The 19142-nt window shown below is 48.0% G+C and overlaps 1 protein-coding gene across 1 annotated transcript in view; it reads right to left on the bottom strand.

Annotated features, from left to right (window-relative positions):
• Nucleotides 1-19142, bottom strand: part of ptprk (protein tyrosine phosphatase receptor type K) — a gene marked incomplete in the record, with an annotated part of 84801 nt that overhangs the window by 63343 nt on the left and 2316 nt on the right. The window contains 1 exon segment of the mRNA XM_078093080.1: nucleotides 16599-16622. Coding sequence (XP_077949206.1) covers nucleotides 16599-16622 — 24 coding nt within the window.

The following is a 19142-nucleotide window of genomic DNA, read 5'->3' as shown; positions in this document are numbered from 1 at the left end:
TCTTTATGGATGTGAGGGTGTGTGTGTGTGTGTGTGTGTGTCCATTTTTAAATGACAAAGGTCTGAGCAGCAAATGAGTGGAACCGGTGCCTGACTCACATTCAGGTTGCAGAGCGCCGCCCCGGGCTCACACACACTGTTAGACACCAGACACCATTGTTACATGTGTCCCGACTCTTTGTTTCTTTATCTCTTTCTGCGCAAATGGAGGTCAAGCGAGGAATATGCCGGCTAGTCGGCGGCCTAATGGTCAGAGACGTGACTGGAGGGTTGCTGGTTTTGACCGACATTTTCCCGACGTGCGCTCTCCGTCCGCTGATGGGGGGGGCGGGGTCACCCGAGTCAGCGTGTGCCCATCAAGGCGGGACTCCGTGGAGCAGTGGATAAGTGTAAATGTAATAAGAAAACTGGCAAGAGACAGACTGGGGGTGGAGGGGGAAGTAGCCGAAAAAAATAAATGCAAATGAAACCCAGCTTTTAAGTGGGTCACTAACATGTCCCAATATGCAGCACGAGTGTCTTTTAGTCCACGGCGACGTATTTAAATGTTTCCTTTTGACCGACCAAAAGTCCCATGATGTAAAGCTGCAGGTCCTCAGATCAGAGAAGCTCCCGTGAGACGACGTCAAATGACCGGAAATGTCTGGCGAAATTCTTGGGACACATTTGCGGCGCTCGGTGAGACGTACTTGTGAGTGCTGCACCTATGTCACCGCCACGTTTCCTCCCGGAAGCAGAAACGGCGTTTTCCCCGACCTCAAAAGGAAAGCCTGACCATTGATTTTGCGACAGCGTTGCACAGATGGTTCTCTGCCGGCTCTCGAAATGACATAAAAAAAAACGGGAAACAAAAAAAGATTCTGCCTTTAATTTGACAACAATAAATGTCATCCATTTGTTAACGGAATGGAAACAACAATATTCCCTCAAGGATGTCGCCGTGTAGAGGACCATGAAATGTGACGGGGGAGGGGGCTGCATGTTTTGAGGGGCCATGTTGCCCATTGCTCAGGGGCATCAGACCCGGTTCCCTCGGCGCCTTTAATGTGAGCGCAATGGGATGAGATGGAGGAGGGGGGGGGGGGGGGGGTGACTATCGCTGCAGTGTGCAAATGACTACGTGACCCAGCACACGCACGCTGTACAGGCCGCACAGAGCAAACCTTCTAGTCAGCCTGCCATTGGTCAAAAATAATACAAGGATACAACGTTTTCACGCATGTTTCTTATCCCACAAAGTGCCGGATGACCACTGAAGGTAACGGATGACCACTGAAGGTAACGGATGGCCCTGAAGGTAACGGATGACCCTGAAGGTAACGGATGACCACTGAAGGTAACGGATGGCCCTGAAGGTAACGGATGACCCTGAAGGTAACGGATGACCCTGAAGGTAACGGATGGCCCTGAAGGTAACGGATGACCACTGAAGGTAACGGATGGCCCTGAAGGTAACGGATGACCACTGAAGGTAACAGATGTCCCTGAAGGTAACGGATGACCACTGAAGGTAACGGATGGACCTGAAGGTAACGGATGACCACTGAAGGTAACGGATGACCCTGAAGGTAACGGATGACCACTGAAGGTAACGGATGGCCCTGAAGGTAACGGATGACCACTGAAGGTAACAGATGTCCCTGAAGGTAACGGATGACCACTGAAGGTAACAGATGTCCCTGAAGGTAACGGATGACCACTGAAGGTAACGGATGACCCTGAAGGTAACGGATGACCACTGAAGGTAACAGATGTCCCTGAAGGTAACGGATGACCACTGAAGGTAACAGATGTCCCTGAAGGTAACGGATGACCACTGAAGGTAACGGATGACCCTGAAGGTAACGGATGACCACTGAAGGTAACGGATGACCCTGAAGGTAACGGATGACCACTGAAGGTAACGGATGACCCTGAAGGTAACGGATGACCACTGAAGGTAACGGATGGCCCTGAAGGTAACGGATGACCACTGAAGGTAACGGATGACCACTGAAGGTAACGGATGGCACCGAGCGGCCAGCATGCTGCCCCACTTCTTCCCAACTTTCCCACAGTGCTGTCCCTGCCCCCCCCCCCCCTGCTTTTGTCTCAGATAGGCCCTCACTCCGGTGTGCGTCACGTACGCCGCGATGTGTGCCAAGTAATTAACGGCGTTTGTGTTTGTTCTGTGAACAGTTCTGGAACCTTGATAATGGAAAACAAGTACAGGCTGGCCGCTTTTTTCCCTTTTATCCCTGTCTATGTTTCTGTGTCCGTCTTTCTCCGTCCTTCCCTCCTCCATCACTCACCACTCTCCCACCACACACACACACACACACACACACACACACACACACACACACATACACACACACACACGGGCCCTCGCTTGCCTTCACCTCCCTCCCGCCGTGTCAGCGCCGTCGCTCACGGCAGCCGGGCAGAAAATTCTGGTTTCTCTCGGGTTTTTTGTTACACAACAAGCACAACAATCACGTCTCTGTTTTGGGTTGTTGACTTGTGTCTGGTCCGAGCGCACACACACACACACACACACACACACAGCCCGTCACTCTGAAGAGCACAGAGGAGCATCCACAGCGCAGCCTCTTTCTTGCTGGCGGTAACGTCAGTAATCAAAGTGGACAAGGGGCTTTGTGCCGCTGAGAGAGCACGCTAGGGAGAAGGAGACGAGGGAGCGAGGGATCGTCTCCTTTAACCGTCCACTCATCTCTGCCTCCTGTCCTTCAGGCAAAGTGTGTGTGGGGGGGGCGCGAAAGGGAAACAGGGACACTGGTAGTGACCCGGGCCGGGGAGAGAGAGGGGAGACAGGCGTGATGAAAGAGAAGCTCGGACCACCATCTCACTTTACCGGCACTAGAAAAGCCCCATTTGTGTCCACAAACTGGGATTTTTGTGATCACAACGTTTTTTGTTTCCTTTCAGACTAAACTAATCCCCTTGGCGTTGCACAACGTGGACCATTTACTGGACATTCACTCCAAAACAACCCCCCCTGCGAGATGGACTGTAATTTCCCCCAAAACACCACAAAGAGCATCAACCAGCAGTCTGCTGCAGCTCCGTCCTTTGATTCACAACAAATCTACATCCATCAGCAAAAAACACACACGCGCCGCATTAAGAGAAAAAAAACGTCTTCCATAGCAACAGATGCAATTTGAGAAAACACACACATACACAACACACACACAGCCATACCGCACTGAACCATAATTGGACTGCAGAGTGTGGCAGGTGAACTCAGCTGATCTGGCTGCTGGTTTTGGACAGCACCTCTTACCATGGCTGCCGCTCCACTGACAACAGATGCACCCACAAAATGAACATGCGCGCATGTGTGTGTGCGTGTGCGTGTGTGTGTGTGATATTATGCCATGCCCACAGGAGTAGAAGTCCATACAATCAGGCCTAGAAATGCACATGTTTCTTTACATTTCTCTCTAAACCCATGCATGTGTGTGTGTGTGTGTGTGTGTGTGTGTGTGTGTGTTTGAATGTGTTGCCACGGGCGTTGTGTAAAATACAACTTAAAGAGCATAAAGCAGCTTCCTTGGACCGAATTTGTAGCCATGGGCAATGTAGAGTGGGCTTGTGTGTGTGTGTGTGTGTGTGTGTGTGTGTGCGTGGGCCCGAGGCAGTGTGTGTTGGGGGGGTGGATTGCTTCTTGCCTGGTCGCACATGAAAGAGAAAGAGAGCATGACCACGCTGACTCACACAAACATCGTACGCGTGTGCGAACAAACGGACCAAACACACACAGACACACAAACACAGATGATCGTCAATCAGAATGCAGACCGTCACCGTCCTTCAGTTATTAATACGTTCTTCACCGTGTGTTCATTGGTAAACTAATGCATATTCGGTCATGAACTCTGCACATAGTTTACAATAACTATATACTTATATATATATATATACTTATATACAGCTAATAATTATTGTCATTATCAATCAATCAATCTTTTTTGCCTTCAAATTGTGAGAGCGCCCAAAGCCAGAGGAGACGTTTTAGGATTGGTTCTGTCCGACCAAACGGGACCAAAACTTTCAGCTTAGAATTGTCGAAAAAGAGAAATAAATCGAAAGTCCACAAACTAAAGTAGTTATAAATCAATTACGTAAGTGCAATCAAACGAAGATTGCAAGTTATTAAAAAGAAAATCACCAAAAATAATTTGTCATGGCTCCACTCACTCTGTGGCAATTTGGACTTTTCCTTTGTGTGGGTGAATTTGGATAACAACCCCGCGCACGCCCGAGCCTCTTCCCGGCGTTCCGAAGTGGGCGTGGCCCCGTTACAAGCCGCTCCTTGTCAGCATCCGGGGCGCATCTCCTCGCTCCCGTCTTAAGAATATTAAACGGGCAAACGGGTTCTGGAGCAGCGAAGCGACTGAATGGAGCCCGTTCCTCCCGTTACAGACGGGAGCTGATTTCATTATAGATAAATCAGATTCATCTATTAAATCTCTCTCCCCCTCGCTCGCTCTCTGACGGCCCCTTCTCCATTTATCTCCCCTTCTTCCTCCCACCCCTCCTCCCCTCCAAAAAGAAACTCCAGCTCCGCCCCCCCCCCCTCTCAATTCAAAGCCTTCCCTTTACTTTACAACTCCGTCCGTCTTTCTTGATTTCCGTCTTTTCCTTTTATTGCGCTCGTTATCGGTGTAATAAACCAAGTGTGCACACAGACGAGTCGGGGGAACGAGGAAGGGGAAGACTGGAGGAATAAAGAGCAGCGGCTGAGAAAAGGGAAGAAGTGCCGCGTTAAAAAGCTGAGTCCACCGGAGCGGTCACAACAAATTCATATCTCTCAGCTCTGTTCGCTGGGACGCATCGCTGTGTGTGTGTGTGTGTGTGTGTGTGTGTGTGTGTGTGTGTGTGGAAGGTAGACGACACCTCTTACTCCCTACTCTCAGTCTCATCATTGCAGCTGTTCCACAGAGGTGTGTTCCAATATATCACCCTGTCACACACACACACACACACACACACACAGGGTCCCTGCTTAATAAGCAGTATTCAGAGCTCCTGGGTTTGTAGAAGCTGAAACTGCACTCCTGCACAAAATACTTTCTTTCTGTCTTTCTTCATTTCTTTTCCTTTATTCCCTTCCTGAGTCCTCTCCGTCGTCTTTCTTCTGCCGCCATATTGTCCTCCCCCCGAATATTGCGTCCCTTCTTCTTGCCTTTGTTTATTTTACTTGAACTGCAGCCCTGTTCTTATTAATTCCTTCTCTTTCTCTATTCCCCGATTCATTTATTTTCTTGACCCTCCATCTGCCCCCCCGGCCTTTACACAAACAGAGAATGGAGAGGGTTCGAGTACGCGTACGTTGTGATTCAAACCGATATGGCGAGCTCCGTTAAAGCTACGGATCCTTAACCGGAAAAACAAAAGAACAGGAAGATTGCTTCGACTTAATTGTGTTATTCCAGAAAGGCTCCAAAGGGCTGAACCTCCTGAATGTCTAATGCCTCTGATACACAAGCAATTAATACCAATGATCCGGAGACCTTATTCTAGTATCCAAATGAATAGTTTGACATTTTAGGAAAAGATATCAATGACTGAGGTTTTGGGGAGGCGGATTTTACCGGCTCACTCATTTTTGGGCTGCTGACTTTATCGTCCAATCACATCAAACATATTTCACAAATGTTCAATTATTTCTTTGAGTGAAATGATGTAAAAATGAAAGCTTGATCACCCTGAAAGAGAAACGTAGTAACAGCCAGACAGGAAAGTGCACCTCACATCCCTTCATCAGCTTTGGTTCATGTTTGTTATATTCTTTCCTTAGCTTCATCATCCTGACCCGTTATTACACGGAATGCATGTTTTGTCCGATGAACAGAAAGCCGAGAGAAAACAGAAAAGAGAGGACGAGGAAAGTGGACACCTGGATGAGTCCTGAGGCTCTGCAGGGAGGAGGGGGGGGGGGTCAGCTTCTCTCAGCTGTTCCCTCATAATGGTGTGTGTGTGTGTGTGTGTGTGTGTGCACGGCCCGTATGTGCGTTAGTGCTGGAGGAGTTGAACAGGGGGTCGCACCAGATGGACGCACGCGAATGACAAAATTCCACCCACCAGTATCATGTGACCACAATTCAGCAGCTCTGCTGCTCGCATGCTGCTCCACACAGCGCTCTCTCTCTCTCTTTCTCTCTCTCTCTCTCGCCTTCAAAGCCGCCACGCGCGAGCAGCAGACGCTTGAGACGCTCTGGCGGGCGAAAAAACCGAGGCGACAATTCTGAAAAAGTCGTCCAAAATGAACCAGTTCTCCGCACTCGTTGATTGAAACGCATCCAAATGGTTCCGTTTCAACGATTTCTACCGCCGTCGACTCATTTACGTCACCCGCGCCGTCGCTTTGCGCCTGCACATCAAGGCGGGACGGAACACGCCTGCCGTCGCATCGCCGGGTGGGATGAAGCGGGCGAGCAACGTGCAACGTGACGGAAAGTTTCAGCCCACAGAGAGCAGGGCAGCAGTTTTTGGTTAAAGATTTAAAAAAAACTGCTTCTGATCTAAGTGGAGGCTGCAAAGCTCTTAGAGATAAATTGTGTCTATTGACCCCGATCACCCTCTCACACAACCCACACAAACACACACAGACACACAAACACACTCCTCTTAATATCCTCAGCACTCAACTAACCACTCCATTCCTCATCCAGTAAACTAGCTGTGTGTGTGTGTGTGTGTGTCTCTCTCAAGGTGAAAGGTTAAATGATGGCCATTAAGATTCATCTCTGAGTTCACTACCAGCCGAGCACACACACACACACACACACACACACACACACACACACACACACACACACACACACACACACACACACACACACACACACACACACACACATCTGTCAGAGTGCAGCAATTGTCTCTCCCCTTCTCTTTGTCTCTCACTGGTCATTTAGGCCAATTCAAAACACAGAATGCATAATGAATGCAGTAATTGCTCCACTAAAGCAGCAAAGGAGATCAAAACAAGCAACTCATTTTGTTGCTTCTCAGTTTTTTTTGGTTTCAAACTCCTGTTTGGTGGAGTGGTTCTGGAGTGAGGCGACTATTTTCATGTCCTATAAATCCTGCATAAATCACATTTTGTACGGCTGGATCCGCTGTGACGCGCAATCGACACATTTCATAATGTTCGCTCTCTCGGCCCCGTTGCTGCCTCCTGGGATGGAGGAAGGAACGGAGTGATGAGGAGGAGGGGGTTACGGACGAAGGTGACGAGGAGATGGAAGAATAAAGTGGAGGCCAGTCATTCCATCTTCACAACTACAGATTAGAAATCACAGAGCAATTTCCTTGTTTCAACATGTTTACCACACAAAAAGTGGAGGTCTGTGTGTGGATGTGTGAGGGTTTAATCCCTTCCGCGCTCACTAATTGACTATCAAGGAAACAACTAGCGGTCTTGTTTTCTTCAATCTGAACTTTTACACACACACACACACAAACACACACCATGATGACTGAGTGGACCCCGTGTCAATCCCAGCATGCCTCTCTGCTCCGGGGTAGGAGATTGTCATCACCACAGTTTCTGTCAGGACACATCATCGGTAGCCGTGGCAACTAATTAAGAACTGCCTATCAGGCCCGTGGCCGGTGTGCGCGCATGGCAACGTGCACGAACGGACCGACACATTCGTATAATTAACTATCCGTCACAAACACAAACACACACACATACACACTTTTGTGGCCACGGCTACTGTATCTGCCAGAATGCGTCAGCATACCCAGTGTGTTACTCACCGGTCACGAGTCTCACACACACACACACACACACACACACACACACACACACACACACGCCCACCTAGTGAAAGAGAATTATTGTCATTATGTATCCAGCTATATCTTATGATGATTTGAAGACTCATTCATGTGGGAATCCTCTTGATGTGGGTGATATTTATTGATCTTTTTTTTTTTATCTGAACACTTTTTGTCTCAACTGTCAAAGACGCGTCTAAAATACTGCGTCCCGTTAGCTACGCAACATTAAACAGGCCAGTTTCTCCCCCTCTCTCCCCCTCTCTCCCCCTCTCTCTCATACTACCAGTGAGCGTCCACACCCGTGCTCGCCACATTAAGCTGTGATGCAGCCTCACTGACTGAACTGTGTGTGCGTGCGTGTGTGTGAGGTCATTAATGAGGTGTGACTAGTCGGCGTCTGTGGAAGTTGAGTGATCGGCGTAATGAGCAGCAGAACGTGGAGGAGAAGAGAGACGGGGGGCTGGGGGGGGCTGGGTGGGGGCATGTTTTAATACCCATTGATTACACATCTAAAGGCGGACTGTGTCGCCGCCACTTGTTTGCGATGCAGTTGGATGTGTGATGGGACGGATCAAACAATGGCCGCTTATAAGAGAAAGTCCTTCTTCTGACTTAAGGAAAATTAATATATTGTCAAAATAAAAACCTCAAAATAACAGTATTTAACAAATGTAGACATTTAATAATTTATATATATATATATATATATATATATCTTTTTTTTAATAATATATACACACACATATATATTTATTCATTTATTTTCTTTCATCACTTGTAATGCGACCCCAGCTTCTTGTTGACATGATTGCTTTTAAATGGAAGCTTGCTTCTGATTGACATAACAGAATAGAATAAATAAAACTATGCCGGCCGGGATTTTACTCTTAAATTGTAATGGTGCAACTAAGATTGCAGATAGAAATCTGAAACCAGCGAGTAGTTAAGAAGAACGTAGGACAAAGACACCGATGGATTCATGGATGGCCGGTGCAACCTCACGTTATACACTTTTGCAGACATTACATTTACATTACATGTCATTTAGCGGACGCTTTTATCCAAAGCGACATACAATAAGTGCATTCAACCATAGAGTACAAACTCAGGAGAACAAGAAACAAGAAAGTGCAATTTCCTCAAATAAGCCAATTTACAATTTGCTATAGATGAGTGACGTTACAAGTACAATTTAAGTGCTACAATTTGTTAGTCTTTAGTCGAGGTAGAGTCTGAAGAGGTGTGTCTTTAGTTTGCGGCGGAAGATGTGAAGGCTCTCTGCGGTCCTGGTGTCTTCAGAGAGCTCGTTCCACCATTTCGGAGCAAGGACAGCAAAGAGTTGTGATCTAGTCGAGTGTTTTGCTCTCAGTGAGGGAGGGACGAGTAGTTTTGCGGATGCAGAGCGGAGAGTGCGGGTTGGGATGTCGGGTTTGACCAGGTCCTGGATGTAAGCTGGATTCGATCCATTCACAGCATGGTACGTGAGCACCAATGTTTTGAACTAGATGCGGGCGGCCACCGGTAGCCAGTGAAGAGAGCGGAGGAGTGGAGTAGTGTGGGAGAATTTCGGAAGGTTGAAGACCAGTCGAGCTGCTGCATTCTGAATCAGCTGCAGAGGTTGAATGGCGGTGGCAGGGAGACCAGCCAGGAGGGAGTTGCAGTAGTCCAGGCGGGAGATGACAAGAGCCTGAATCAGAAACACCAGCCAGCTAACTTCAAGAAAGAGTTTTTATCCTCCACTACGCCCCCCTGACTCCCGACCCCCCCTGTTGAAGCCCAGTCGAAAGAAGAATGTGAAACTGAAACAGGCGCCAGCAAGACAAACAGACGGATTTCACAGCAGAAACCAATCAGTCTCTGCACAGCCAGTTAGCAATGTAAACACGAACACACACACACACACACACAGAACAAAGTTCTTCCTTCACGCGTTAACAACTCGTATTCGCCCCCTTTCTTTCAGAGAGTGACCGTACTACAACGTAAAGTGAGCGAGAACGGCGGCAACGCCAAAGAGTAAAACCCGAGATCTGGATCCACTCAAAGTAGCAGAAGCCCCCCCCCCCCCCCCCCCCCGAGTGGATCTGCTCGGCGCTATCAGCAGATATGTAGGAGGTGCGTAAGGAGACATTGCAGCCGTGTCAGTCTGCAGTGCCCCCCCCCACACTTGTATGTAATCTAGTGGTATAATTCATTCACCTCCATTTTGTGAAGGACTACAGTCGGCTCGGGTTGTTGGTGATGACGCCTCATCGCCGGAATTCAATTTCCATTTACGAGGTTCGTGAGTCTAAAGGTGATTGGACCTGGCAGCGCCGTCAGAAATGGATTCATTTCACTCCTGTTACGCTCACATTGTACACACAATGCAAAATAGACAAAACCGCTGCTTTCAAACTAAAAATCCTCCCTGACAACAGAGAAGCCTTTCTATAAGGATCTCATCACAAAAAGGCCACCAGGAAAAATGCTATCATGAAAGAAGTTTGTCTTCCTAATCCGCCTTCACAAGTAGATGGAGGTTTCTCACTGCTTCAGGATGCGTTGGTTGCGATGTAATTAACGTGACTCGTGTTCTGAGGAATCCCAGGAGAGAAGGAGAGAGACGTGCTGAGCAGCTTCCTCTGCTACCAACTCATCAGCCAAAACGTTAAACCTGGAGAGAACTCATTGGTTTGCAGTGACTACGTTGTTTTTTTTATTCTCTTCAGCAGAGGAAGGTCATCCAGTCGAGTGAAATATTCACACACACATTTTATTTTCACCGCATCCAGCTCAACGTGTTCGTTAAGGAAGTGTTGGAGCAACGTTTGGCTGAGCCAACGGTTTATAATCAATGAGCCAGCGAGGCGTCGCTGTATTCACAAGCATGCTCAAATAATAAAAACATCCTTTGACTCGCTATGTTTGATCTTCAACTTGTTACATGGAATCTGCCGTCTTTAGGGAGAGAGAGAGAGAGAGGATGGAGCGAGGGGAAAATAAAAAGCTTTGCGCCCACTTGTAGTCTATAAGTCCATCAGAATCCACTTGGATCAAACAGGAAAGTACAGCACAATAAACTCGATTCTATTATTAGCCGTTAAGAGACGGATCGATCGCTAAAAGCAGAGACTTGAGCTATAAGCCCACATGAAATAAAAAAAGCACTACACATCAAAGAGCCCAAACATCTAACACGACGAAATAGTTGTGAGCCAAAAAGAGATGGACAAAGAGACGACCAAAAAAAAATAAAAAACGTGGTGCGCCCTCCTCCTCCTCCTCCTCCCTTCTGCTCCGTCGGGTACAGTCACCCCCTTCCCTCCTTCAATCCCTCTTGCTCTCTTTGGACCACTAACCTTGATTCACTGTTCTACTCGACTCTGCCTCGGGCAGGGACGAGCCTTCACACACACACACACACACACACACACACACACACACACACACACACACACACACACACACACACACACACACACACACACACACACTGATTTACAAGCAGCAGCACAGCGGCGTGCGCTGATCACGGGCCGCGTACACATGTAGTTGACCGTGGTGAAGTAGCAGCGGTTAGTTCAGGGCCGGTGTGGAGGGAGAGTGTGGCTAACCCAAACCACATGTGGCTGACTTTGTCTCGCTCCATCCAGTGGTATGTGTGTGTGTGTGTGTGTGTGTGTGTGTGTGTGTGTGTGTGTGTGTGTGTGTGCATGTGTGTGCGTTTGGAGGGGGAGGTGTGGTAGCAGACTGCAGAAGGAGAGGCCCAGCTCGCCCCTGGCTACACTTTAACCTTCCTCCATCCAGTGAGCAGTTGTGTGGGGGGACGTACGGCCCGTTTGGAGCCACGCTGACACACACACACACACACACACACACACAGGGTCACACACCTGTCCCTCTGTAACTACTGCTGCATGCATCATGGACTCAGGTAGCGCGTCTCCCCTGGCTGGAGGTCACACAGTCATTTTGTTGGCAAACAAAAGCCAAAAAAAGTTGGCATCTAGTCGTCTAATAAACAACGTTTCCAGTTGAAGATGGGTTGATGTCAAAGAGCCGCCCCCCTCCCCCCAGCACTCTAAAACAGGACACCCGGCGTTTTGGGTGTAGCCGCTGTCGACGGGTTCAAAGAAGCTCCGCAGTTACGACGGTTGAAGAGCAACGAAGATCCATTTCATTCTTTTAGCATCTATGTACATAACGAACAAGAACGTTAGACTTTTTAAAGTGTTAACGGGTCGGGGGGGTTCTGACAGCTCAGCGCGCACACACACACACACACACACACACACACACACACACACACGCGCACAGCTGTTCAGTTTTAAACTGCACTTAACTTCATGAAGCTTACTTTGTAGTGAGGGACTAACCCCACAAGACAGAGCCACGCTGAGTCTTAAGGTAGTATTGTGTGTGTGTGTGTGTGTGTGTGTGTGAGAGGGAGAGTGGGAGAGACAGTTTGTGTCATGAGGAGGTAGAGCTGTATCTGCTAACCGTTACTCCGACCAGACAGCTCGCCTGGCTCTCACACACACACACACACACACACACACACACACACACTATTTACCTTTGGCCGCGTACAGACGCAGTGACAGTCGCCACTTAATACAAAGAGACGGTTCCTCCGACGACGACTGGGGAGTCAAAGTAAATCTGGCTGAACATGGAACACAGCAGAGAGGAAACACTAACAAAAGCATTCCACAGAGCGGCTGAGAGAGATACGGCCACAGACAGACAGACAGTGATACGGGGGGGAGGAAGGGGGGGTTGTGCGATTGTTGTGTGCCAGCATGACACCGTAGAGAGGAATTTGTTTGTTGGGCAATCGGTTCAAAGGTGCAGAAACGTTGGCGCTATCAAACTGACTGTGGCCACGGCTGAAGTGGATGTACGTGAGTACTTGTTATATTTTTAGATGACTCATTTGTTCTTTGAGGTTTGCCTAAACATGTTCCACAAGCAGAATACATTAGATGGTTGGTTAACTTGATTTTAAATATTAATTATCCTTTTTTCCTCACAGACCAAACAAATCAAAAGAAAACTCTTGAGCAGATTCATTAATAATGAAAGTAATCATTAGCTGAAAGACAATGATTGTCCACCCACTATAGGTCCTTCATTACACTTACTTTTAACTTGTTCTTAAAGTACCGAATCGTTCTTATCCCCCCGTTACCAAGTCACGCCTCTGCTGCCTTTAAGATTTCCACCTTAAGCAGAATCCACGCACTTAATCCCTGTAATACAACACTATTCTGCCTGGATTTGGGAACACAGATTCCCACCCTTGGTTTTGTTGGTCTGTGGGGGAGGAGGAGGAGGACAAGGCCAAGAGGGGAAAGAGGGGGTATAGTGAGAACAGGAGAGGGGGGGGAGGGTTTGATAAACGCTGCGTTGCCAGTGGGCCATAAATTCCGAGGAAAGGGAGGGAAGACGGGAACGAGGTAATAGAAGCCTTATCCGGGAGTCATACTTGGATGTCTCAAACAAAAAGGAGGCCAGGAGAGAAGAACTGACTGACACGGTCTGCACTGTATCAACACACCCGGGGTGTGTGTGTGTGTGTGTGTGTGTGTGTGTGTGTGTAGTACTACCGAGTATCACATACAAAACAAGGAATACGTTTAGCATGAGGCCCTCGCCGCCACCTCCCAAGGAAACCCTCACATGTCCTATTTTGGTGTCCTCCTTGCTTCTCATGGTGCCTTGCAGCTGCGTGTCCGTTGGTAATCTCGCTGCCGTCTTATCGCGTCCGCTGGAAAAGAACACGCCGCTCGCCAGGTTCACAAACAACGCGGACTCGCCGCTGCCGACTTTGAAAACAAGTGACTTCGGTAAACATTGTCTCAGCGGGGGTCCTGACCCCCACGACCCCCCCTCCTTCCCCCCCGTGGGAAAGCTGTTGTTTAGGTGCATGAAAGCGGGGAGATAAATCGGAGGTGGCGAGTGTCAGGAGGTGTGAAGCTGCCCTGTTTCCCTCCCCGTTGGTGGTGCAGCATATTTCCATTTTGATGGAAGCCAGTTAGCACACGATGACACGCCGGGAAGAATGCGTTTCAGTTGCAAAAGGCCCATTGAAGACCAGCATATAAAAAACTCTTTAGGATGAATTTATTTAATAGGATTCAGACAGAATAGTCAACTCCAGTTGACCTCTTATAGTATTTATATTATATCTACAATTGAAAATGTCTTATATTTCGTTGTTTGTTTTGGGAGACATTATTCATCAATATGGAGCCCAAGCTTCACTCTGCGGTGTTCAGTGTTTCAGAAAGGCTGCCGAGGACCAACCAGGAAAGTGACTGACACATGTCCAACATTTAAATGTCCACACAGACGTCCGTCTGCCGGAGTGATTGACTGCAGGTGCGTGTGCGTGAACGTGAAGGTAAACGCTGTCAGGCCGACCGTGTGTCTGCAGTCAGTCATCTGCAGGCGGGACAGACAGTCGCACGCACGCCGCTTGGCAGAACGACCAAACGGCAGATTTGGATGACAGACCGGCTGATGCAAAAAAAAAATGTGTGGCATCCTTTAGAGGAATAAAGAGAGCTCTGGAATATCTGCTAGATTTAAATCTCTGCATCGTGGTGATGTGAAGATACGCAGTCAGGATGGAGATGATAATCTTAATGGACTGGTCATCTGTCTGTGAGCCCCGGATTCACACACACACACACACACACACACACACACACACACACACACACACACACACACGGTTTATAGATCTCAAAAGCTTTCTGCCGCTCTTGAATGGAATCAGCTTAAAGAGCAGAGGGTTATTGGAAAGCATTGTAAGGACAGTAGAACGGTGTCTTTTTAGATACCAGGAGGGACACGCTGGCGCTGAACGGGACTGTGGCAGAATGTTTTATCATCGGACTACACACGGAGATCAGGGATGAGACTCGATGTGGTGCACTGCACTGAGATCGCTCACGGCTACTTGTGTCAGTATAAAGCTTCATGACAGATGTCGTCTTAACTCGACTAATGGAAACCACTTCAGCCACCGCCTTTAGGCCCACACACACACACACACACACACGAGCCTCTGGTCATGTCTATAAAGTCAGTCCACCTGAAGGTTAACATGAAGAAGCTCCTTCTTTCATACACACACACAAACACACACAGACATGGCTTAGTTTGTCCCATTTAATCAAACAAAGAAAATATTGCCCTAAACAAAGAGTGTCTTTTTACGGACGGTCTGTAACCGTTGTGAACGTATCCGGATGGTACCTGCCGCTTCAGAAGGCAGATCCTCATCTTAAATTGGTCTGAAGCATCACTTTAGGAGCTTTGAGGGTGACAAGAACAGTCACAAGGACCCTTCAAAAGGCAAATGAGTCTAAAATATAATGTCAATCTTTCAGTGATCTTTCCATTGAGAGATTTTTCTGCGGCATGTTGTGTTCTGCAGCTCATAGAAGAGGAAGACGGGAGAGGATAAGAATGGAGTCAGGAACCTTTGGTTACACTTTAACCATCGGAGTCACAGGAACTCCCCCCCAGTCTCATCAAACATTTGCCAAACTTGTTACAGAGTTCAGTTACAACAGGAAAACTGGAGATTCACGGCGCATTGGAAATTGAAACATGGAGGGAGGGGGTGAAAAGTCTTTGGAGCTTTTCAAAGCAGAAAATGAAAATGAGCTGCCACTAAATGAGATTTTGTGCCTATGAACCTGAAACAGATGTAGAAAACACGGCAGTCTTCCAGATCAACTTCAAATGACACTTAGACTAAATGGGTAAACCTAGTAATTAAAACACTACACCTTTGAGTCATCTCTACCTCATCTACAAGCTGCCGGGGGGCAGGGGGGGCCTCCCGGTGGAGTCGGGGTGTAATCTAGTGAGACTAGCGAGAGCAGATGTGAAACCTTTCAAGAACCTGTCCTGCTTAATATGAACCGACAGGATTTCTGCCTCGCTGGGCTTTCATTAGGCCGCTATTATTTTGGCATTCAGTGACGGAGCGCAGCGCTGCAAGTCCCATGTTCAACTCCCATAAACAAACAAAACTAAGTGTATTTTACAGGATTCACCAGCTTTTCTTAAAACACAAAAAATGATTGGCCTTGATTCCGCCACAGCGAAGCCTCGTGGGACACCAAACCCCTCGGTTTGTCGGTGATCTATCCCCCAAAGGGTTCAATGTCCGCCGAGCAGTTTACCAACCCGTCACTTTCACCACCCTCATTAACAGCAAGACAGACGGACGGACGCGTCGCTGCCGATGTGGACGGTTAGAAAAGGAGCCGCAGCAGGAACAAAGTTACCGGGGAGCCTCTTGATGTAGAGACCCGGCTCGGCTGAACAAACCGCACCTGGAAACTTCAAGCCTCCCGGCAGCCGTCCAGGCTCAGGGAGGCAGACGATCACAGCGTGGGTGGTGGGGGTGAGGGGAGGGTTGGCAGACTCACAGAGACAGACAACAGCGGAGCCGGGACGGGAGCACTTCAAAAAAGGTTTCGGAAATGAGTCCCTGGGAGCGCGTCGCTGCGGACGGGACGTCTTGTGAGGCACCGCAAGCATTTTGGACATTTCACCGAGGTGTTAGTAACGCTACGAGAGATGCTGCGCAATGAGGATGAAGCCCACAGACGGGACGGACCGGTGAAGGACGGGATGGTCGTGGTCCTCAGAGGGAGTGCACACATTGGAAAGGGGTGGGGTGTGTGTGTGTGTGTGTGTGTGTGGGGGGGGTGTTGAGGTGACACTAAAGACTATGACAGAGGCGATGATGACCATGACAGATGAAGCTCGGCCGGCCTCTCGTGACTCACCCTTCTCGGCGCGCCCCATGTGAGCTGGGTCCAGCGGGAGCAAAGCAGAGGACAACAAGACAGCGTTAGAGTGCAAAGCGAGCACAGGTGTGGCATCACATACACAAGAGCAAAGGGAAACGGCTCCCTGGTTGTTGGGCGACAACAAGCGATTCTGTTTCATCCCGACCGAGATGCTGTTTAACACAGTGAGGAGAGGAACTGTGAGCGACCAGCCTGTAGAGAAAAGGTGGGGCGGATTATCTGTTGGTGCCCAACCTCGACCTTTGACCTTCACCTCAGGCAAACATTTTCCCAAGACTGTTGTCACCTGCCTTCACACACACACACACACACACACACACACACACACACACGCACACACACACACACACAGATCAGCCATGACCACATTTGAAATCGCATTATCACCAAACAAGACTACACAACTGGTACTGATGCTGCTCACATCTGAGTGTGTGTGTGTGTGTGTGTGTGTGTCTGTGTGTGCACTGTAATGTCATTAATCAACTGAGGGTGTTGATTACTTAATCTGTCATTAGCCAGCCATGTGTGTTACTGTGTGTGTGTGTGTGTGAGGCAGCCGGGTGTTTCTGGGCCCTCGTGTACTGACAGCTGTGACCAGAGCCAAACGGGGCCGAGCAGAGATTGATGATACTGGACTAATACCATCATTCATCAGGGAGCTGATATTTCAGGGTCTGGGACGCGTCTTGGACCGACTGCCTCCCTTCGTCTCTGATGAGACTTTTAACACTTCTCTGGGTTTCACGTCCCGCCCGCTGACTTGATGATTCTCCCCGATCACGTAGTGGGATCTACAGGACCAGAACATCAGCTGCGCGTCCATCTCGCCCATTTTAATGTTCATTTGTAAATTGTGCATGAATTCAAAATTGAATGGAAACAACAGGATCGAGGATGAACAGACTGTTGATGTTGCAGTACCTGCTTCTTCCACTTCAGACGTATGCTTATGAAATCTAATATATATAATATATATAGGCCTACACACACAATAGTATTGTTTAAAGTCTATAAAGGCAGGTACAAGAAGCACCAATGATAACCCACGAACGGTTCTTCATTAATGATGAATAAAATCAACAAGAAATAATAACAATAGACCAACTCATATGTTTCACTTTGCAAAAGAGGCATTGTGCCGTCACAATATTTCTTTCGTACGAGTACCAAAGCGCCCCTCATCGCAGCATGGCGTATGGAACATGAATCATGTGTGTCAATCATGTCGTGTGCTCACTTTCCATCATTCTTAACGCCCTGACAACAGAACGCTAAAAGGTTGCTAATCTGTTTTTCAACTCAAACCTTCGAATTCATTCATCCACACACACACACACACACACACACACACACACACACACACACACACACACACACACACACACACACACACACACACACACACACACACACACACACACACACACACACACACAGTCTAATAAGGGATTAGCTAATGAATTCTCTCAACAGATTAATTACATTCACACACACACACATTACATATACATTACATTACATATACATTCATGCTTGTGTGTTTTGGGGACTTCCTCCCCAAATGACTGAAGGTACGAGCCGCTCCTTAGGAGAGATGTTTTTGTTTTTTTTAATCTATCGCTAAATTAAAATCTGTGGGAACCGACAGGCTCCGGCGCACAGCGGCGTTTGATTTGAAGGAGACGACATTACGATGGATCTGAAAGACCGCGCGCTCGTGAAAAAAACAAGAAAGAGAAATGAAGCGCCCTTTGATTTGGTGCCATTTTACACGGCGCGGGCAGAACGCGAAGGCCGTTTCACACGATGAGAGGCAAACATTTCACATCCCCGTCTTTGTACCACTGGACTCCGGAGGGCTTAAAAGACTCGGCCTTCGTCCTTCTCCACAAGTGACAGCAACACACATGAGTTCATACACACACACACATTGGCTCAACAAACCCACACGCACAGGGCATGACAGAGAAACACACACACACACACACACTCCCTCCCTCCCTCCTGCCGTCCTCACAGTCCCTTGAGTGGAGAAGATGCCCACGGCCCAAAAAACAATGGTTGCATTGCTTTCTGTCTCTCTCTCACACACACACACACACACACTCCTCCCCTCTTCTCACTATCACTCTCTTTCTCTGGGGGGGGAAACGCTCTTATTTCTTCAGCTTCAAATGACTTTGGCTTTTAAATGGAGCCAAAAAGTAATTATAATCAAGAGAACTAAGTTGTAATGTTGAAAATACTAAAAATAATTTACAATTATAATTAAACCAGCTCAGATGTGGCGTTCAGTTGCGGCGACAGCCTTCTAATTCGGCTGGAGACACTAATGGAAAACAATTATTTCACTTCATTAAGATTAAAGACGCCTGGAATCTGTGTCACAGCTCCATCAGAGAGGAGGCAGATTTAGAAAGTTGTCACAACATTAACATAAACTCACCCGATCTATCAAACTGAATAACCGAAAAACAAAACTGCTGCAAAAAAGCACGATAGGAAGAGGGACGGATT

Source organism: Gasterosteus aculeatus, chromosome 18 (assembly GCF_964276395.1).
Source record: "Gasterosteus aculeatus chromosome 18, fGasAcu3.hap1.1, whole genome shotgun sequence".
Taxonomy (NCBI): domain Eukaryota; kingdom Metazoa; phylum Chordata; class Actinopteri; order Perciformes; family Gasterosteidae; genus Gasterosteus; species Gasterosteus aculeatus.
The sequence above is the reverse complement of the archived record's forward strand: the minus strand, read 5'-3'. Positions and strand labels throughout refer to the sequence as shown.